The 22852-nt window shown below is 44.1% G+C and overlaps 1 protein-coding gene across 2 annotated transcripts in view; it reads right to left on the reverse strand.

Moving 5' to 3' along the window:
- LOC100753259 (tubulin-specific chaperone cofactor E-like protein) overlaps positions 1-22852 on the reverse strand; it is a 142815-nt gene that overhangs the window by 49402 nt on the left and 70561 nt on the right. Inside the window, exons 1-6 of one of the 2 annotated variants that reach the window (XM_027411878.2) lie at positions 19464-19641; positions 16222-16355; positions 13321-13608; positions 9661-9798; positions 9118-9283; positions 5358-5770 (exon numbers count right to left, since the gene is read on the reverse strand). In XM_027411878.2, coding sequence (XP_027267679.1) covers positions 5358-5770; positions 9118-9283; positions 9661-9798; positions 13321-13608; positions 16222-16355; positions 19464-19527 — 1203 coding nt within the window. In that variant the 5' untranslated portion in view covers positions 19528-19641. Of the gene's footprint in view, positions 1-5357; positions 5771-9117; positions 9284-9660; positions 9799-13320; positions 13609-16221; positions 16356-19463; positions 19642-22852 lie in introns of those variants that run through there. The other variant, XM_027411879.2, reaches the window with a different exon arrangement.

The following is a 22852-nucleotide window of genomic DNA, read 5'->3' on the forward strand; positions in this document are numbered from 1 at the left end:
CTTAGGGAAACTAACTACTAGCAAAGCACAGGAGTACAACATCCAATGGGTGAGTGAGGATTCCAGATCCCAGTGTTCAGAAAGGAGTTTTGTAACTATAGGCGAATGGTCAGGGCACAGATCCCTGGGAAGGTGACATTTGAGAGAGGAAGAAGCCTTGGAGGGGGAGATCACAGGGAGAGAGAAACAGGCTCTAAGGTGGAGGTGTTTCTGGGTGCTATAGCCATCAGGGTCTCCAAGAGGCTGAGCTGAGGAAGCAGGAGAGGGCAGTGGTAGCTGATATCAGGCAGGGTAGCAGCCAGAACAAGACAGGACTTTGGCTTTAGCTCTGAGCAAAATGTTGAGCCAAGAGGGTTTTTAAAGCAAAGTATCGACAGGATCTGACTTCCACTTTGAAGGAACCACTCTGGCTCCCATGTTGAGAAGAGACCTTGAAGGGCCTTTAAACCATGTTAAAAACAAGACAACACAAACAGAGCTGAATTTCTACTCAGTAGGGAGAGAGCCCCTGAAGGGTTGTAAACTAAGAAATAACATAGGAGGTTTGCATTTCAGGAAGCTCCTCCTTGCTAGCAGGAAGTACCTAGACAGGCAGCTGCTGCCAGGGCCCAAGAGAAGACAGAAGAAAAAGCTAAAACCAGACACAAAGTGGGAGGACAAACTCGGTAGCCCACTCAATTGTCCCTTAGTCTTTCCTGTGGCTGAATTCTTCTTGGGGGAAGAATCAAGAGTGAGTCTCAGTTGCCCAAAGAACATGAACTGGTTGTTGGAAAAGCTTCTAAGAGTCAAGCTTTATCTTCACATGTACTGTGCCTCACTTCTGAAGGTATTCATGTTCAAGAGTTGGGGTGAAATGATTAGTCCTGTCCCCAGGGTCCTCTATGGGCAACTTTAAATGAACACCAACTTTCCAGGTTAACCTAGACTCACACTGGTTTCAATCATATGGAAACATACGGACAGGAGTGTTGCCTGCCATATGGTTATCACATTCTGGGTTGGAAACAAGGTGATAAACTGTCCAGATATTGCTCTCAAGGTTTCTGAGACTGGAAGCTGACCCTCAACAGAATTACCCTTAATGATCTACTCACAGTGATGTAGGCTCTGACTAGTCTGTACCTCAAAATTCTGAAACCTTCTGTTTATTACCCAGTTTAAAAAGCCACTACTACATTTTTTAGGTATTTGTCATAGCAGCACCCTACTTCTGGTACCAGTGTTCTGTCTTAGCCTGCTTGAGTTGCAATAAAATATTTATAAACTACAGAATTTTAAAGATAGGAATGCCAACAGGTTAGTGTTTGTAACGGCCAGGTTTCTGGTTTATAGATAAGTATTCATGGGATACTAAGGGCAAATTAGCTTTCTATGGCCTTTCTATAGGGTGCTAATCTTACTTATAAGGTTCCATTATCATTTCTTTATGGGTTTCCTCGCCCCATCTTCTAAGACTACCCTCATGAGAATTTATTAATAGAACATCAACATATGAATGGGGAGGGCATAAACCTTCAGATTGCACCAATGGTAGAAGACTGAACAAGCCTGACAAACTGTCCTGCAGTTAGAGATAGAAAAACCAAGGAGCTGGGTCATTTGCCTCTACCTCATAGGTAGGGTTAAGCCAATAGGGGTGCAGAAGGCCATTCTATAAGGAAGGGCGGCCTGCCAAAGTTGTCCATGTTGGGGTGTGGAAAAGTAAATCTTCACTAAGATTGGTAAAATTTCAAATTCCAAGTACATTAATGGCTGGATACTTTCCTTCCCTCTCACCTAAGTTCCTGTTTCTAGCAAGGAGACAAAGTCTTCTATGCCTCAAAGCAGCAGCCATCAGCCTCTAGATTTTACTGTAGTCCCTGCAAATCCCACCCCAGGTTCCTTGTTTCTGTTCTCATTCTATTCTGGTTGTCATCACCTCAGTAGCCTGTAACTTACAGTTGGAGAGCTTTTCTCCTGGTGCTTTCTTTATTCTTGCCACAGCTAGCCACCATATTTATGCTCCCCAAGGGTCAAAGCAGGAGCCCCTAGAGAGCAAGACCCTTGACCCATGATTTATTGGTTCATTCCTACCTTTAATTCCCTAGTAACGGACAAACCTCTTTGCTTTTCCTTCTCCTTATGTTCTAGGCACTTTCCTTGTCAACAGGTCTCTCTGAGGATGTGTTCAGGGATAAGGTGGGCAGGCAGAGAGAAGAGGAATCATAAAGTGTGGGTCTTTTTTTTTTTTTTTTTGGTTTTTCAAGACAGGGTTTCCCTGTGGCTTTGGAGGCTGTCCTGGAGCTAGCTCTTGTAGACTAGGCTGGTCTCGATCTCACAGAGATCCACCTGCCTCTGCCTCCCAAGTGCTGGATTAAGGGCGTGCACCACCACCACCCGGCTAAAGTGTGGGTCTTAGGAATGATAATACGGAACCAGCAGATTCTGAGTGCCTCCTGTGTGCCAGGCTCTGTGCTGGGTGAAGCACATGTTTGTTCTAGTTGATGATCATGAAACCTTAAAGGGTCTTGTGATGCTCTCTTTATTTTTAATTGAGGATAGAGCACGTGACAGGACCTGACACCTGCTGAGGTCCAAAGCCATGCTTTATCACTCCTTCAAGCTGCCTGTATCAGCTCTGAGTGGGGGGCATCCAAGTCCTGGCTATAGCCTAGGTGCCCGATTGAGGAGACAACCTCTCCAGCTTTATAGAAAAGGAGAATGAAGCAAGATGGCATGCTGTGGGCAGTTACAGCAGAAGTATTGGGCAGGTCCCATTCCATAGTCATAGCTCCTCATCCCCTGTGGGATAGATGGCCTGCCCATCCCTTGGAAGTATCTATCCTAAACCATTCTGGTTTGTGTTGAGGAGAAACCAGAAAACCTGTAATCACTAAGAGACATTTGCCAGGTATGGATGCTCAGTTATGCTAGCTTTCTTTGAACTTCCTTAACATATAAACCCAAATTGTTAATTTTATCATTTGAGAATGGATTCAATGGAAAAAAAAACAATGAAAGAATGCTGCTTCTACAGACACCCACAGCTAAACCTTGAATTGAACTGGAATCCAGTTGCAGAGAAGGAGGACTGATGAGCAAAGGGGTCCACACCAGGCTGGAGAAACCCACAGAAACAGCTGACCTGAACAAGGTAGAGCTCTTGGTCCCCAGACTGATAGCTGGGAAACCAGCATGGGACTGATCCAGACCACCTGAATGTGGGTGTCAGTGAGGAGACCTTGAAAATCTATGGGGCCCCTTGTAGTGGATCAGTACTTATCCCTAGCATAGGAATGGACTTTGGTAGCCTATCCCACATGGAGGGATACTCCCTGAGCCTAGATTCAAGGGGGTGGGCCTAGGCCCTATCACAAAGGATATGACAGACTCTGAAGACCCCCTATGGAAGGCCTCACTCTCCCTGGGGAAAAGAAAGGGTATGGGATAGGTAGGGTGTTAGTTGGGGCCAGGGGCAGGAGAGGAGGGGAGGGAGAGGGAACTGGGATTGACATGTAAAATAATCTTTCTAATTCAAATAAAAAAACTTATAAAAAAAAGAATGCTGTTTCTAATCCAACAAATGGAGATAAGGTTGGAGAAAGAGGACCTGTAGTTTGCAACTTGGGCCATTCTAGGGTTGGCACAACATGGCTAGGAAGTCAGCTTCCTCTCAGGACTCTTGGGCTCCTTTCTGTTTCCCCAGCCTCTGCTTGGCTGTCCCCACATCACCCTGGGTCAGGGGCCTGCATCCATCTAGCTACTCTGCCCAGTGTAGCAGGTGTATTCAGAGGCACTGGAAACCATTTGGCAAAAGGAAAAGGACGCCGTTGTTAGCTTGCAGTTGGAGTCACATAACCTTTTCTTTCTGAAGCATTTATATTCACATCCACATCTCTCTGTCGCTACAGAAAATTGAGGAATCCATGCCCTACGCCTGGACGGTGGAACGGAGCCATGCAAAATTAGCAGAGCTGCTGGGCCTGAAAGAAATGACAGTATCCTTTCTTTCATTAAAAAAGAAAAAAGAAGTAAAAAGTCTGAGTGCGAGCAAAAAAAGAATTTTAATCAAAATGGAAAGCAGGGACGGAGCATGACGCTTTCTTTTCAACTACTGGTATCAGACACACCAGTTTGACAACACAGGCAAGTTGGGAAAGCTGGTGAAAAAAATTAGCCGGAAATGTATGTACCCACAAGCGTAAAGATGGCACTCAATGGCACCATATAAATTTACAGTGGAAAAACCCCAAACTTTTGTACCAGAATCCTTCACTGATATATGAACCTGTCCCTAGAGAGGCTAACCAAATCACAGGCAAATTGGCATTTCAATCGTGCTCATAGCTCACTTTCCTAATTATAAAGCTGACAAACTGCACAGACCTGAGAATGGCAGAGCCACAAAAAGTGGAATTAGTTCCCTGGTTTTGCCTTTTGTTGGCTATGCTACAGTAATTAAAACTACAACACATTGTTTATTAGTTCTGGTCGGTACTCTATTTAACAACCATGCACCAAGATTAAGAACTGCATGGAATACAGCAACCACCCCTTGTGGTCTCCAACTTATGATTGCTTGAATAAATACATGGTTACAACAAGGTCTTCATTAACATTATGAAAATTGAGGCCTCCACCAATTGAGTAATTGCTAGTAGCTTCTGGCTTTCCCTCTTTAGTCAATGCTCCTGTAACAGGAGTCATTTACATATGCTAAACAGGCCAGCAGAGATTTGTGTTCTTCTCTGTTGGTGTGGGCTGAAGTGGGGGGTTTCTCCAGAGGGGCATTTGGGTAAAGCTTTCCTGAGATCTTTTCATACAAGACTCATTAAGGAAGTGACTAAAGCCGCTCTAGGGTGATGCCTGTGGAGACATCAATCAATGTGGAAGTTTCTCTGTGAATCAAACAATAGTTCTTGGGCAAACAGGATGAGGGTGCTAAGGTGGGTTACGGATGACCCCAAGGCTATACTGAATTAGGGGTAAGCACTCGGTTCTTGCCCTGTAGCTTGGGCATGACATATGACTTTAATTATTGTAAGCCAAGTCTATGAGGAACTAAGCTTGTCTTTCTGCTACTGTGATTTCTGAGAGACATATACCTGTATGTATGTGTATTCATGTAAATGTGTAAACATGTGTCCAACAGTTAGGGAACTAGGGCTGTGAATGTGCTTTTTTTTTCAAGATATGGTCTCACTATGAGGGTTTTACACCAATAAACTTTGGCTTATTGAAGCATCATCCAAGGCAAGAAGTGTGTCTACCTGTTTGGCACTATAGAAAGACAAACAGCAAAACAGTAGACAGAGGGCAGCTTTCCCCAGGCATCTCTGGATTCTCCATCTCCCCATGATGTATGGAGAGGGTCTTACCTTGACTTTTCCATAGCTTCCTTTAGGGATGAGAATCTTATAGCCATTGACCTCAACAGAGAGCTCCTTCACCCACGAGACAGCAGAGCCCCCTCGGTGCTCGTTCTTGGCCTCCACACTGAAGAAGGGGAGGCTGGAAGTTTGTAGACACTGCCGGGCCAATAGGTAAGCACAAGAGCCTTGGAAGTGGAAGAGGAAGCCATCAAAGGTGTGGTAGTGTGGCTCCCCAAACACCACGCAGGTGCTGGTCTCCACAGGGCTGCAGTAGAAGAAGCGGCCCTTGGGTTCGCACACCTCGTAGGGGCTACAGGAGGCCTCCTGACAGTAGATCTCATTGTTAAAATCCAGACAGCGGCACTTGATGGTGCAGTTCAGGTCATCCCAAAACACCTCCCCTCGCCGAAGGAACTGTCCTGGGAATAAGGACAGCAGATCCAACACTTACTACTTCCTCTCTGTGCCAGGCACTAGGACAAAGGCTTTGCTTTGGTCATGCCTTCTCATCCCACTCACAAAACCATTTAAGTAGAGATCATGGACTGTCACCCTCATTTGATAATTGGGGAAACTGAGGCTTAAAAGCAGTTGAATAATACATTCAACATCACCCAGCAACTCAGCCAAGATTCCAAGCTGAGTGGGTCTGAATCCAGGGTGAGCTGCTGGCATTGTTAACTCCCCAGCTGGTGAGCAAGCTCACATCCAGGCAAAGACACATGGCCTTCATCTGTGGGAAAGTCTCTGACACTAAGGAGCCATTTCTCTTTCAAGAGTACGACCAAGGGCATTCCAGAAGCAGAGCCAGCTGATAGCTACAGGACTCAGCAATTGCTTGTTTGTTCCCTAATTTGTTCATTTAATCAACAGTCTGGGCAGCATGTGCCCCAAAAGGTCAACACCACAAATCAGGAGGCAGACATAAATCCCAGCTTCCTGGGAATATTCTAGAAAAGACTGACTTCTTCTGTGCCATTTTCAAAGGTTCATAAATACTACAGGTGCTACTCAGGCTGAATTTCAACCCTTGCAAGTTGTTTTCCCTCCAGCTCCAGGCCCTGTCCAAATCTTGTATTCCTTTCTCTTTATCATCAGGAGAGAACCTGCTGACCAAGTGGGGTCAGGAGGAGGGCCAGGGGAATGATTTTAAGGCATGTGCTAATTTTTAATAAATATTCACTACCATTTATTTGGCAGACATTTAATCTTTAAAATCATTTCCCTAAATAAATTATCTTACACACACACACACACACACACACACACACACACACACACACACACAGAGAGAGAGAGAGAGAGAGAGAGAGAGAGAGAGAGAGAGAGAAAGAGAGAGAGAGACTCCTGAATATATTGCAAGTTGTACAAGCCTACCAGCTTAACCCCAAAAGAAGGTGGGGGACCTTACGAACAGCTCTTTCTATGTCTGTTCAACAAGAACATGTCTCAATAGGCAATTATACCTTCTACCTGTTGAGATTTGTACCTAAAATGAGATAATAGACATATTCATATTCCCAGTAGGTTGCATGCATCAGCCCTTAAAACAGGCCCTAAATCCTCCAGTACTTTGGTACTAGCTCAAGGTTGCATATCTTTTAACAGCCTTCACTCAGTATCATTTCCAGTCTCTACATTTCCAGGCTTCCAATAAATGAGAGCTGAATGCCTCTGAATAGAGGTTTGGACCAAAAGGTAGATGCTCTATGATAATTTTGTTTGTGAAATGATGATTTAATAAGCCTGCTCTATGGAACTGAGTCCCTTGCTATACCCAGGCCAAATCCCGATCTCATTAGATTGATATATGTCCAGTGGCACATAAAAATGCACAAGTCCTGTGTGGATATTGAATTTGCCCTGCATATGAAACCCAAACACATAACTCAAGAGGAGAAGAAAGCAGCGAGAGTGGGAACATTGCACACTGCTGGCACCAGACTGTCCCCACAGCTCTGCCAGCCAATACTGTCCATCATCACAGTGTTCATTCCCAGGACTCATGCAAGAGGTTGCAACTGAGAACTCATGTTGCAGTCTACAGTCAGTGAACTCTTCAGCACTTGAGCAAAAAGGGAAGATGTGTTAAGGTGAGCATCTGAGACTGAGATGGCAAGGGGAAAAGTATCTCACACAGATGTAGTGTTGTGTTGATCTTCCCACAAGAGAAGAGGGACAATCTCAGAAATCATGGGGGGCTTTGGGACTAGATTCTTCCCTATCCAGTTTAGTGCTCACTTAGCTGGGTAGCACTTACTTACTATTTCAGCATGAAGGACTTCACAGTCCACAAGGCTAAGATGCCCAGACAAGCTATCGTCACACATAGCCTTGCCTTAGGGCAAAGTCAGAGGTTAGGCAAATCAGTGGGTGGATTCAGAGGGTATGGGAACTTCAGACCATATGAAACTGGCTTTTCTATATATTGCAAATGGAAGCTGAGTCAAGAAAGGTGTCTAGCAACAAGCTATCTACCATGCTTTCTACTCAAGGAGGAGAGATCTCCTTATCCCAGTGAAAAAGGTTCTTACGGGTCTGCAATCATTTTGCCCAACACTTCTTGTGTTTTCACAATACCCTGTTTATTATATGTGCTGCATTATGTCACCATTGCTTCTATGTCTATTTCTTTTGCTATAGTATTAGCATGGACAACTATAATACTGATATCTCTGCTACCTGAAGAGTAAGTAGCTGGGATTCAATAGGTCTCTCACATTGTTCTCTAGAAAGATAAAAATGGATGGACAGGTGGCTCAGTGGCTCGGTGAACAAATGGAGGCAAGTAAATAAATGGATCGATAAAAAGAATAATGCATGGATGGGAAGATGGGTGGCTAGGGGAATGAATGGATAGGATGGTAGATGGAGATGGGGTGAGTGGAGCGGGGGATGTTGGATGGAGAGGTGGGTGATGGAAGGGTATGTAGATGGATGCGTCACTAAGTGGGCATCTGATAAACAGATCATTTCTTGCTTCTTGCTGCTGTAGCCTCTACTTCCACACGCAGAAATATTAACAGAAGCCCTGTTTCCTAGATGCTTTGAATACATATGAGGCAGGAATCAATATACGGGGATGCTCCTGTGAGAACTCCAGGGCTATTATGCACATCTGAAAAGATTTTGGTAGTTGAGAAAGGGTGCCCCACTACAGAGGCCAATGTAAAGGGAACTCACAGGAGGAGCCAGTTCACACAGACCTACAGTGGCTTTGATTCCCCCAATCCCTGAAATGTCTTTCTACCCTGAGAGGATTTTAGAAGCTCCCCTAAAAACCCTGCTACTTTTTCTTTCCCCTGGTACGAGGAGCTACTGATTTACCATTACTGGGGCTTGGCGACACTCCAAGTTCACCCACTCCTGTGGATCTACAAAGTGCAGATGGCAGAACAAGAGTAAAGATGAGGACAGAATCTTAAAGGGGGAACAACAACAACAACAAAAATAACGTGAGGCAGGAGGGCTCCCTTCTGTCCATCTGGCTGAGAAATCACTTAAGATCCTGGCTCACTTTGGAGACACTCCAAACTAGCAGCAGCATGCACACCACAGGCAAGGGCTCGGAAGTGTACCACATGCAGCGTTGCTCCCGGGGTGATGAGTGTGCACGCTAAAATTACCTTGATCTCCATCACACAGCTGAGAGATGTCAAAAGAGTAAGCCATCAGGAATGAGTCCTCCCCCGTGGCTGGAAAGCTTGCCTGTCAATCTAAGGGAAACGAACCCTGCTCTGTCAGAAAAAAAAGAGGAGAGGTTTACCCCTGGAGGTGCAGCCATTGGCCGGGTCAATTTCCTTTCCATCAACTTTAAATGCCCAGCGGCCTGGAACATTGACATTCGTGGTCTCTTGGATATTTACAATCTCAGGAGTTCTTGACCCTGGAAGGCTGAAGAAATTCGTGAGGTTTCCACCATTAAATCCCGCCTAGAGCAAGAGAGAGAGAGAGAGAGAGAGAGAGAGAGAGAGAGAGAGAGAGAGAGTTTTGAGTGCACATCATCCCTATTAACTAGCTGAGTCAAGTACTTTAAGAATTCATCACACTTGAAAACAAGAGGTTACTTTTTCTGGATTCCACTGGGCCACCATTCAAGGTGTGGAAGGCCTGCCTACTTCAAAGACCCCATACCCAGATTAAGGTATTTAAGATGGACAAGGCTAGCCCCTCCCCTCAGTGCAACTATAAGAACAGATATGTTTCTAGAACAAAGGTATTGGCAGGACTTTGTCCATGATTCTGAGGAAAGCAAGCAAGGGATGTAGTGATTTAAACCTACAAGAGCATGATATGGGGAACCTCTTACCTGTGCCATCACACCTCCAAGGCCTGTCAGGGGGTCACCACCACTTGCTGTCCCAGTAGTCCAGTTGATTTCATAGTAATTAAAGAGCGTGAATGTGTACGAGCCATCAGACACCAGCACGGCCTGGAAAGTGTTCACCTGCAGAATGTGCAGAACAAGCTCAGGAACTCATCACCCAGTAGTGGCTTCCCTCCCCCACCCACAACCACTACATACCCCCCTGCCCTCCACTCTACCCCCAAACAGCTCCGGACTGCACTGCAGCCAGCCTTCATGTTCTGTCTTCCCTCGACACTTGTTCTCGCCTCCAGTGCAAGAAAGCGAGATGTGTAGGACTGTGCATCCAAATGAGAAATTGGCTGAGATAAACCTGGAGTCTGACTCAGTGCACCCCACCCCCCAAACACCCCGCTCTACCCCACCCCACCTCCACTTCTCTTTTGGACCAAAACAAGATTCAGAGGACCTGCCTGAGCATGCTATGACTCGAGATCACCTATAGATGGCAGCATGAGAATAAACTATATTAAAGAGTCAAGCCAGGGACCTCAGCACAAATACCTGCACCCACAGCAGAATGGGCAGGGTGGGGAGGGACACAGTGAACCCAAAGCTGCATTTAAGTGGTCCTCTGGAGTGGGCTCCCCCTGTTCCTGGAAAACATCGCTAGTCTGAATGAGATGTCTTCCCTTTTTAAAATGAAAGTTGGGAAGTGATTTTTAAGAAGCACTATCTGGAAAGAAACTGTCCCACTAATTGAGCATTTATGCATTACTTTGTATCTGTAAAATCCTCAGTGCTCATCGTAACTCAGACCAAAGCTAAGATGGGCAATGGTTTGGGTTCATTCCATTTAGAGCTAAGCAACTAAGGACTAAGTGAAATGAGTTGCTGGAAATTGAGCAGTGACAGGGCCATGGAACATGGGATTGCAGCCAGAGCACCCAACCTCTGAGCACTGTCACTCCATGCTTTGAGAGGACAGGGTTGCATAAATCCAAACTGAATCAAGCTTCGGCCTTTCCTATTTCCCTTTCCTAATCCCCACCTTTGGACATGCATTTTCAGGTAATGCAAATCAAAATAGAATTTAGAGTACCAGTTATGACCTTTCTCTGTTCAAGCCTAGCCCTTTTCCTATCTGCCTGACAGCGTCCCAGTTAGCATTCAGTGAGTGAGCAGAGGAAGCCCAAAGTCCTATCCTGTGTAATCAGACTGGGGTAGAGGATCTTGGAATCCCATTCTAGACCGTCCCAGGGAGGAACACCTTGCTTGTAAAGAAAAGCCCTTTTTGTAAAAGAGAGCCTTCTCCTCCAGCCCTGTGCCTGCCACAGCCGATTGGCGTTTATGATAGAGTTGGCTGGTATATGCCATCATTCTTTGGGTCCATTCAACAAAAGAAGAAAGTAGGACACAGAAATGAATGATCAATGAACTCAAGGTTTCTACAAGATCATTAGTTGGGCCAGATTCAAAGGATAGGTGCAAAGTTATGCAATGACTGAAACTGGACCCTGTTTATACCAGGATTCCCCTTCAGAAGTGAATTTCTATCAATTATTTATGATGTAAATACCTTTGGCTTGCAAGTCTTGAGAGTACCGCCCCAAATCATGCCATCCCTTCTTACCCCTAAACCAACCAACCGCTCCAAGGCTGACTATATCACACATGCTCATACATACTCACCCCTCAACTGCTCTTACACACACACACACACACACACACACACACACACACACACACACACACCTCTCTACAGACATATTTTCCAAATACTAATTTTAAGACCTTTCTAATCTGTTTTCTTGCAACCTTGTTTTTCAAGAATTCAGAGAACTTCTCAGAAAGCTACCTCGAGGAAGCACCTGAAGAAAGCATTTAAGGGGCCAGCCTATAGGGTTCAGTGTGAAGCCTTTGCTCTGTCTCTTAGGAGGCTGGAGTCCCTATTATTGTCCCCTTGTAATATAGCACTTCAGAAACTTTTTAAATGGGGGTTAAGAAATAGCAGACTACAGGACTGGCACGTAGTTAAACTTCAGTAAACACTGGTTCTCCTTAAACATATACTTCAGTCAGGCCTCCCTGACTTAAGATCTCTCAGGCCTCCCTCTCTTAAGATCTCTCTAACTCTGTGCTTAGTGGACTGGGTGATGGGCGGTTTTGGGGGTGGATAACTGGGTCTGTTCCAAAGGTAGGGATGATAGACACCTTGCTGTTCTACAGAAACCATCATCATTTTTTCTCTCACGGAGCTCAAGGCACATCAAGATTTCACCATTCACCCTTACAGAAAGCGGCCTTATTTGCTTTAGAAACTCACTCCAGACTACAGAGCACAAAGTGCCCACATTGCCTTGCCAGTTTTACTGCCAGTAGAGGTTTTGGTAGGGCAAAAAATGGTGGTCAGCATTTGACCGGCATTTCTTCTCTCCCCTATCCCTGCACTGACACTAAAATTTATCGATTGCTGGCACCCTACATTCTAGCGCTGTAAGATATGAGGCTTAAAGGACATAAAATAGCGCCTGAGGAGTCGTTAGTGATCCATACCATGACAGAGGGAAATGCATACTTCTTTAGAGGTTATTTCTAGCCAATGCATCTGCTGTTTAAACTCGTGTCTTCCTGTTCTGCAGGACCTCTTAGCAATAAAGTGCTTTGAGCTTCTCTCGTCAGACAATGCTAAAACACACGCTCATTGCATCCTAGCTATGAACTGCAAGACCAGCACTTTTGAACCTCTCTCTGCTACACAGGAATTCCTCTTCCACCCCTAAATAGTCAAATCATTGCCAGGAAAACAGATGGAATTAGAAATAACCCTAAGAAAGAAGAGGAAAGAATTTTGTTAAGTGTCTTTGTTTACTAGGGAACTGCATTGAAGATGCATGCGTTTGCAACTTCAAAAATCTCCATTACCATGGTCACCCAAACAAGCTGTGTGCGTTCATGGAAACTGGGGTTTTGCCCCTTTAGGCAGAAAGTTGATTGTCTCTATGATATTACCAGAGATAATCTTTTTTATTTGACTTTTATTTGACTACTCATTTGGGAATCTCAGAGCAGATGTTGAAACTTTATTCAGGAATTGCTTTAACTGCCCACTCTAATTAGCATCAAATATGAATCATCTCAGGCCTGGTCACAATTAAAAAATGTCATAACATAATAAAATGAACCAGGCCGTTTGGTCCCAAATCCAGCATCCTGCTTTTCTCTTGCTATCAGAGTTTATGGAGGGGGGAAAAAAGGAAATTATTGATGATGAGAAATATTTGTGCCCCTGGCAAGAAAAAAAAACACCTCTGTGTCCCTCAAAAGATCCCTAATCACATGACCTGGAACAAGTCTCTGTGTCTTGGTCACTCTCTCACAAAATAGAACACTGCCTACTGCAAGAGTATTGTCAAGGGACCCTGTAAGACATTGGTAATGAATTGTGATTGGGCTGACACATCTGAAGTATCTCAGCTGACTGGACTGGTTCACGCTCATATTTCCCTCTGTTTCTGGGAAAGTGGGTGGCAAGGCCTATTAGTTTAACTCAAGCGAGCTGACATTTCCCAGCTCTACCAATTAGACTCCTGCTCGGTAGTGAGGATGGACAAGAATTAGATGTCAGAGATGAGCGGTTAAATGGAAAAGTTGAATGATTACAGGAGTGGTACTGCTGCCTCCATAAAAGGTGACTTCCTCCCAGGTCACAATGAAAACCCAAGTAGCAGAGAAGGTTGTCATGTCTTTGAAGTACTTCCTGATGTCCTTGGTGGCTCTTCTCAAGATGGCAGGGTCCATGGTCTCTCTGTAATAGATCTCCCCCCGAATTCCATTGTGCACATCTGCCCAAAATGGAGCAATGAAGGCCCTCCCATCCGTCAGGGGAAAGGACTCTGGCGTAAACTGGCTCACTAGCACGTTGAAGGAAACAACACCGTTGTTATTGACCTACAAAGATAAAAGAGGTTTTGCACAGTGGACCTGAGAACAGGGAAACATCAGAGTCACAGACTAAGACAGACACGCAGCCAATCACATGAACAAAAAGGGCTTTTAAGTTGCTGACTTTGAACTCCTAGATACCAGCTCCCATTGTTCATCTGAGGAGGTTCGTTTACTCCCAGACACTCTCATTGGTTTTCTTTCACTTTCAATTTGTAGTCAGCATCATTCCTTATTAATAATCGGTCTCATTTTCATGGTCTCTGTCCTATCTCTATTTGCATTTATTAAATGCTATTGGGTTGTGTGTGTGTGTGTGTGTGTGTGTGTATTTGACCAACCTGGAGATAATGGAGACAAAAAAGACAAATTTGTTGAGAGTCACAGATGTAAAATACACAGGGAAAAACAAACAAACATGAAAGTACAGTTCAATTTAATAATTGAAGTGCTTCATAGTGTACCTTGAGTCTTACTCTATAATGAGTTAGAGAAAGATGAATCAAACACTCCTTTGCTGAGCTCAGATCTCAGGGTGAGCTATATCATGTTCTGAGTGAGACATAAAACAAACAAACAAAAGCTTCTTTGGATGTCATAAGTACTTCCTTACTCAGAAAAGGGACAAGATTAATACCTAAAGATGTCCACAGTTTCTGTCTGACTTTTTGTGCCATCTCTGCATAAACATTGAGACATGAGTACTTCAAATTGTGTGTGTAAATGACTACCTAACGGTGACTGTTTCCTGATCTGTGAATGGCTAAGAAATGCAGGAAACAACAAGACCTTATTGCGGTGTGTTCCCTCAACTCACTCGGGACCTGAAATCAATCCCATGTCTGGGAAAAATGGACTTAATCTGGTGGCTTGTGTGACTTTGGGGGCATAAACACATGTGGTAGGAAGACTTGCAGTTCCTGGGCAGAGCAAATCTGGGGATGATTGCCCTCTATGTCAAATTGTTTATTATATTCCTATCAATCAAAAACAGGATAGACATTAACAGTGACCCTAGTCCCTCAGGGAAGGGCTTTGCAGCTGGACTGAGGGTACCTCAACATGCACTGGAAGAAATTCTGTGAGGTTTAGGGTGTGAGATGGCCAGAGTAGGGGGATGTTGGAAACCTGTTGTCTTCAGGGACAAAGAGTCACCTAGAGGCCTTTGAATGATTGAAAGACTGCATATTCAAAGCACTGGGAAATTGGTATAGTTTATCCTCAAATGATCCTGCCCTGAACTATGGTTTGTCCTTCCGCAAGGTCATGAACCTTTAAGCCCTGTGCAACGGAAGAGAAAGAGAAACTAAATGAAACACACACACTGTAGGGGCCTGGGAGGCCAAGACCCCCAGAATGGAAGGCCTCTCATTTACAAAGGCAGGTTAGCACACTTCAAAACCCACAGTCAGCTCCCTCAGACACAGACCAGGGAGCTCCCCCCTCCCCCACCCAGTGTGAGGAGAGCTTAAAAACACATTAGGATGCCAGAGCCACGTATTTGCTAGGGGGAAACCAGTGTAATTAAAAAACACAGGCTCACCTGCAGAGGAGACTGGCGGAGCCTCACATGTGTTTTGATTGTATTCTATGGTTGAGAGCAGTGGCTCTCAGGCTTTTGTGGGCACCAGGATCACCTGGAGAGCTCATTAAGGTAGATTAGTAGACTCCCCACGACCCTGGGTTTCTGAGTCAGCTGTAGTAGAAGATGACATGGCAGGTGATGCTCTGGTGTTTCAGGAGCCCTTTGTTAGTAGTGTGTGTGTGTGTGTGTGTGTGTGTGTGTGTGTGTGTGTGTGTGTGTGGTGATTTTCTAGCTGTATGTCAGAAACTGCCAAAGTAGCAGTCTCAGGGCAGATGTGGAAATAAATGTTCCAAATTTCATTTGTTTATTCCTCCAGGGTAGAGCACAGACCTGGGGTGAGAATCTGCCTGTGTCTCCCTTGGTCCATGAGGGCAGAGATGAAGACGGGCTCAGCTGCTCCAAACGACAGTCTCTCTGGCAGCAGCAACTTCAACCATCCAAACTACACAACCTGAGAATGCCGTTGCCCGGGAGAGCTCTGACAGCCATGGAAGGACTTCCCAGCACAGGCTCAACAATGGTACAGGCTTGACAATGGCACCCTCTGGCATAGTTACAGACCTAAGAAGGGTGGCCAATTCTGCAAACAACTTTTATGCAATCATTGATTAGCCATCTCTCTCGCTCCAGCTCAGCTTCAAATTGGTCGGAAGCCCAAGAAGAGCAGATGCCTAAACTTTTCACACCCCCAGAAGGGAGCAAAAAAATGATATTGCTCCTATTGTGGTTCATTGTATCTTTTTTATCTTGTTGAGTAGCAGAAATAATGTGCACGGCATTGGGGCCTCTGCTTCACTTCTGTGTTTAATCACCCACAAAGGCAATTTATTGCCCTGTATACTCCTCCACTATGAACATTAGCCATTAAATATACCTTTGACTTTCTTAATAATAAAACCCATCAGCTCATGAAATCTCAGAACTTGTTGTTTTGGCCGCCAATAAATCGTCTATCCTAGAGCCCTGGAAGGGACATTTCAAATGTGTTCCTTAATGACAAAGGGAGCGCAGCTCCAAGCTGCTGTTACACTTACATAGACGGTGCGGTAAGGAACACCAAAGAAGAAAACAGGGATGGCCAACTTAATCTCAGATGAGCTCCCATCGTCTACTTTAGGGGTTTTGGTGTCATTCTGCCAAAATGGATACATGAGCTCCCTGGGCTGGGCTGTCAAGAGAGATGGTGGATAGATAGATTAGATGGCAGCTGCCTCTTCCATTTGGAAAGTTACTTCCCCCCTCATCCCACCCATTAAGGTCAGCTTGTCTGAGTATGGTTTATAAACCAGAGGCAAAGCAGATGGCCTTTCTACCCTGGGTCTATGCTACACCTAGTCGATTATCTTCTGTCTCTGGGAAAGGAGAGAACAAAAAGTACATGGGCTCTGCCTATGTGTTTTATTCCTATGTGCCCATGCATTGGAGACCAGTGGTGGCAATGAGTGGGAAGGTGTACAGTCATACCACCATGGATATCTGGAGTTCTCAGTGTGTGGAGATGGCCTTTAGATCCGGCATGGCTGAGGAGGACTTGCCTCTTGAGTAGACGACCAGATGTCGAGAAGGTGGATGTAACCACAGCACCCTTCTAAGCTAAGACGTCTACTATTTACTAGGAGGGTGGAAACAGCTTTTCCTAAGACTCCTGTCTTTCCTGCCACACAGCAGAAGGAATCAGAGCCCAAGAGGAATAATACTGGGGTTGGTAGTAACTGCCTGTAGGTGACCTTGACTGAGACCAGCCCAAGGCCCTCTGCCTAGCCCTAGTCACAAAAAGCAGACATGGGATCCTCCAGCAGAGGGAGGGATGTGTGTGCATGGGTGCATGTGTGTGTGTGTGAGGCAGTTGGGGGGCACGGAGTGCTGAAGTACTCTGTAGGGCAGACACAATGTTCTTCTTGGTCCTTTTAGTCAAAGGTGAGGGGGTTATACAGATACCTTCTGCGACAGCAACACTTCCTTCCTGGATATGAAAACTCTTGAGTTTTCCATGCAAACTCTTGCAAGGCACAGGTCCAGACTGGCGGGGAAAATAAAACAGTATCCCCAGGGCCTATGCTACCAACGACCTGGTATAACTGCACCTCTGAAATAATCAATATGTCATGTCTGGTGTCACTCTTCTCTGCCACTGTTCTTTCTTCTTTTGAATGAAAGTTGGCAAAAGAACATTTTTCTTCCCTTAAAAGTTAATCTGTAGTTTTCTGGGGGTGGGAGTGGGGGCAGCTGATCCAAGCTGGGCTGTGGCCACAGTTCTCAAACTCCTCTGTCCAGAAGCTGACACCCAGACTCATGTCCCCCTCTCTCCGGGAAAGTCCCTGTTTTGCACTGATGGAGCTGATAGGAGGGAGGACAACTGGCCCTTGCCAGCTTTTCCCCTTGGGGGAGCCTTTTAGGGAGCAGACAACAGCCCCTGAGAAGAGCTTGCAGAGCAGACAGACACCAGCCTGGAGGGCCAGGCAAAGTGCCATCTCCTTAGCTCTGGAGTGGGGAGTTGGTGCAGGTCCACCTGGACACAGGTTCACTTTCTTTCTGGAGGACAACATCAGGAAAGCAGGGAACTAGTGCAATCACTAGTATTCACACATTGTGCCACATAGCTCAGAAGTTTCTGGGAAACTGACCAAATCCTAACCTGTAGGAGATGCTTTGGCTGATTGAATCTCAGGAGCTTTCAGCCTGATCTGTATTTGATGCCACCATCAGTATTTAGAAAGGCCCTTTGACTATTCTTATTTACATTATGGTAACAAAGCACAAATTTCTAGGAGGCAAAACTTCAAAAATTTGTTTGCAATTCTTACTATGGCATTACACATAATTATTTATTAAATTTGAAGGTGATAGACTGCCTTGAATTACAAGCATATATAGAGTCAAACTACAGGTTTGTCCTTCTTGGGGAGTTTTTTTGGGAGTCATGCCCAATGTGGAAAAGAGCTCCATTTCACATGGCATAGTAGTTCTTTGCTTGCAAAGGTTTAATTGTTATTTTGTACAGTAGTATTTTGCCAGTCTGTCTGGAGAAGGGAAGATCAAAAGCCCCTTTTAAGGACACAGAAAACATTGACAATGGATACTGCCCTAACCTCTGTGTCTGTTACAAGATTTTTCACTTAATTTGTGATTTTGAACAGAAATATCAGACAGTTAAAAGTTTTCCGTCTTAAGAACATTACAGATCAGTACATCTAATATTGTACAATCTCAATAAAGATTTATTGAATAAAACAGGGCACTCAACAAAAGGGGACAGAAGTAAACAACAGTGATTTCCATCTCAGAACCTATTACCATTGAAAACAGGACATTTGGCAGCATGGTCTATGGATAGTGTCAGAGTTAGCCTCAGAAACACTATCCCTACTCATGCTTTCTCTAAACTGGGAATTACACAATAAGTATAGTTGTATTTCCAGGATTTCTCTTTTTCACCAAAGAAAAATGCTCTTCCTTGGAGCAGAGGTAGAAGATGGAGTCACTGGGATTATTGTAGGGAAATCACTCTATTGTTACTTTGGGTTACATGCTACAACTATTAATTCACACAATTTTAGGACAATGGGCATGATCTTAAAGAAAAGGTCCATCTGAGACCTGGAACCATTTGGCAGATGAACTAAACACATGAACATGTGAAATAAAGGTTTCTGGAACGTAATTCCTAAAGGAACAAGTTGTACATGGATTGTCTTATCTTTCTAATCTCAAAACCCATGAACAACAGTAGGAGGAAGACATACACATGGCCCTTCACTAACTTAAGACAGAGACAGAGAAAAGAAGGTATCATGAGCATTGAGGGAGTTAATTAGCTTATTTCATTCACAGTTTTACATTGCTGGCCAATGTCAGAGGTCCCTGAGAAACAGGTCACCAACACCAAAGCTACTGCCACAACTTCCTAACTTGGAGTTTAATAATAACACTCGTTAAAGTCTCTGACAAAAAGCTAAATGGCTAAATGAGATCAATGATGAGGGAGGGTGCGGATAGCCTCAACTCCTGCATGTACTTAACTAGAATTAGTCTGTATTATTTTATAAACCTTTATTGGCATATACAAATTGTGTTCGAAGTTAAATAAGAACAAGTGAGCATCCTTCAAAGTTAATGCATTTTACCCTTGACAACAGAATTTAATTTACTTTTTTTTCTTGTGGTATCTGCAGACACATGTACACCTGCCCTTGCAATTACAGTGCCAACAAAAGTGTCTCTTTATAAATTCAAGAGCATGCTGATCAAGAGCTTTATGAGATTCTGTCGTACTCACCTTGGTGCTGTACAAGTGCGAAGATGAAAGAGACCCAAATTCTAAGTAATGATGAATAATTCATCCTGGAATTTTAAAAAGAAAAAGGAAAAAAAAATCCCCTGCTTGCCAGAGTAAATAGAACACCAGGTGTGTTTGGTAGCAAATTCCAAGACACACCACAACCATCACAGAACAAATTCACATCACTACATCAATCCTTCAGAGTCGGTTGTAATTCCCAGAAGGCTTGCTGGATCCTCCTGAGTTCGACACTTGGGGAACAAAGTAGATCCCCAGAAGAAGGCTGCCTAGAAGTGTAGTGGTCAGGGAGTTAGATGGGAGTAATGCAAGCTGCAAGGATCAAGGGGAAGGTGTCTACTCTATATCTGATTTCAAAATAATGGCACCCAACTCCAAAAACACAAGTCCCAGACTGTGTCTCTGGAATGCTAGCCTCTGTAGGTAAGACCCAACTGTCTAATATTCACAGGACTTTCTCCATCAGGATCAAAGAAATGCTGTTTAAAAATGCCACATGTTTTTCCAGGTAGGAGGATTGGGAGTGTGTCATCCTCTTCTCAATGACATGCAGCCAACCCATCATCTTACTAACCAGACTCACAAGTGGCCTATGATTGTCCACCGACATTCCATAGTGAAATCGATGGCTACTTTGGTGTTTAAAAAGCAGCACACCAGAGTGGCTGGTGGAAATACAACAGAAATAGAACCCGGCACGAGAGCAACTCGTTAGTTAGTTCCAGGAAGTTAATTAAAAGAAGGAACATCACAAAAACTGAACTCATTTGCATGTTAATTTACAATCAGTTGATCGGGTGGCTTTACCCTCTGTCAGGAACGTGGATGGTCTGCGCTGCTCCAAAACAGCTGAGATGCAAGCACACACTCAAGCTCCAAGTTCAACACCCACCTGCTTGAGAACCAAAGTGCAGACCAGGAAGCCTGCTGCCGTTCTTAAAGATAAACACCCCGCTCTTATCATTTGAGGTTATCAATTTTTTTTTAAGCCAAACTTTTAGGAAAAAGCAATGACTTGATACAGTGAAAGTCCTATGGCAATCTCCAGTTTTCAGGCATGCACATTGATGTCTCAAGCACATAGTAAACTCCAGCCGGTTTTGTTGCAAATGGCAGAGGACCTCAGCAGATTTCACACAGAGCTCTAGCAGAGGCAGTGCAAGCTTCAGGATGGAGGCCTTGGGAGAACAGGGAGGACAGCAGCAGAGAGGATTCATTTAGACATTTGTATTTATGAAAAATGCCACTAACCTGTTCTGTCGAAGCTGGAGGAAATGAGTGAAAAATATTAAACCAAATCTTGGTGAGCCCAGAAAATTAGGTACAAGAATTCACGTCAGTTCTCCTCACCTCTCTGCCAATTATTTCTGATTCCTGAAATGACGTCCGAATCCTGAACTCTTAAAACCAAAAATTCAGTTAGTTCTGCACTAGAGTCGGGGAGTGTTGAGTTGCAATCAAGTTGCTTTCTATTGATTAAGGAAAAGTAAATCTGCAGATCGGTTTCAGGATTTCGTAGAGAGGCTCTTTTCCTGAAAAACTAGACCTCCCCCACCTTTAAAAAGAAAAAAAAATAGTGGATTCAGATGGAAATGTCAGGTACTTGGAGCTGAAGCCTTGGTTCTCTCTGATCAGAATCACTTTGCACTGAAAAACACAAAGGAAACCCTCCCTTTCTCTCTTTGTACCCAAAAGAAGGCGAGGGTCTAGCATTACAGAATTAGCATCCACCAGCATGGGAGAAAACCCAACAAAGCGCTCCTTGGACATTTAAATGAAGTTGGTTTTCTACTGAATCTCTCTCTCTCTCTCTCTCTCTCTCTCTCTCTCTCTCTCTCTCTCTTTCCTTCTTTCCTTCCTTCCTTTCATTCTTTCCTCCCCTCTCTCTCACTTTCTTCTTTCTTTCTTCCTTCCTTTCTTTTCTGTTCACATAGAGGCTCTACTCTGTTCACCCCCATCCCCCCTCCACACAGGTATATATGACATGTTTAAAGAAACTTTCCCAAATGTGCCTAGGTTTTTATTCCTTGTTCTTTCTTTGATTCACACACAGATGCACAGTGGTACTTCCCAGGCAAATGAAGAAAGGGAAACTATGCCTATGACACTTCCACTGATACCCCTGAGGGTCTTCACAGGTAGTGGGGTACACTCTTCTGATGAAAATGTCCAGGAAGGACTTTGGAAGGCAGTTCAAACAAAGGAAGACTGTGTTCAGTTGATGCTTGCCAGTGAACATAAACCAAGTCCAATCCAGAGTGATTACCTCTGGACAAATACACATACAAGCAACACTAAATGGACTTAGTAGTTGTGTATATAATTGTATTTGTGCATATACATGCATGTCTATGTAACAATAATAATTAAGAGATCATGAATTAGGGAGGGGGAGTTTAAGGGAAGGAAGAAGGGATAAGAGTTATATACATATAATCTTTATGTCCAAAAATCTCAAAGAAAAATTTAAAACACGTGGAGATTGAAAAATAGCTGTTGCTACCACCAAAATTAAAATACTCAAATTGGAATTCATTTTTTTTTAAAAAAGAACGATGTAATTTGGAAGCAGCAGGAAAGGTCCTCATAAATGAAATCAATGGGAATTTCAAATTCCTCCAAATCTTCCTCTGGCCAGACACTGAAATGTTGCCTGTACCAGAAATAAAATGAATCAAAACAATCCTAGCTTTGCATATGTTGTGCTAAAAGGACAAGGGTGTTAGGAGAACCAGGTTTTTACCATAAGTTCCCCCCATCTTTTGCCAAAACCCTGTGATAATTGTGTAGGCATTGCACAATGCAATGATTCTTTCCCTGGTAATGTGAATTCTCCCCATAGACCCACTTACAGATGTCGAATGACTCCTTTCTTCCGAATGGCACATATTTATGTAACAGAAGACATAGGTGTTTGATGCCTGTATAAAATAGAATTAAATTCAAGTCCAAGTGAGCAGCATAGCCTTTGTCTGGTCCTGATTAGGCTTTTAGTCCAGTCTCATCAGACCTGAATATCTAGAGGCAAAACAGGATCTGAAAAACCCTGCTGGTGGCAGATACTAATTGCTTCAGTTTCCCCTTTTCATGCACTCAAGGATATTTCTATCTCGGCCTTTTGACCCATATTAAATTCTTTATCCTTCTTGAGGCGGGACTGCTGCTGGGATGGAGGCCATCTGGGCAGGACCAGATTGTAGGGGAACGTTGGGATTGGAAGGAGGTGTTCAGGCTTGGACACCTCTTTCAGATGACTTTAGGGTTTAGTTAAAATAGATAGGATATGACACAAGCAGATTGTTGTATCTTCTTATATTTCACCTTTATGATTGTTAATTTTGGATACTTTACACTGTTAAGTTTTAATC

Source organism: Cricetulus griseus, chromosome 4 (assembly GCF_003668045.3).
Source record: "Cricetulus griseus strain 17A/GY chromosome 4, alternate assembly CriGri-PICRH-1.0, whole genome shotgun sequence".
NCBI lineage: Eukaryota > Metazoa > Chordata > Mammalia > Rodentia > Cricetidae > Cricetulus > Cricetulus griseus.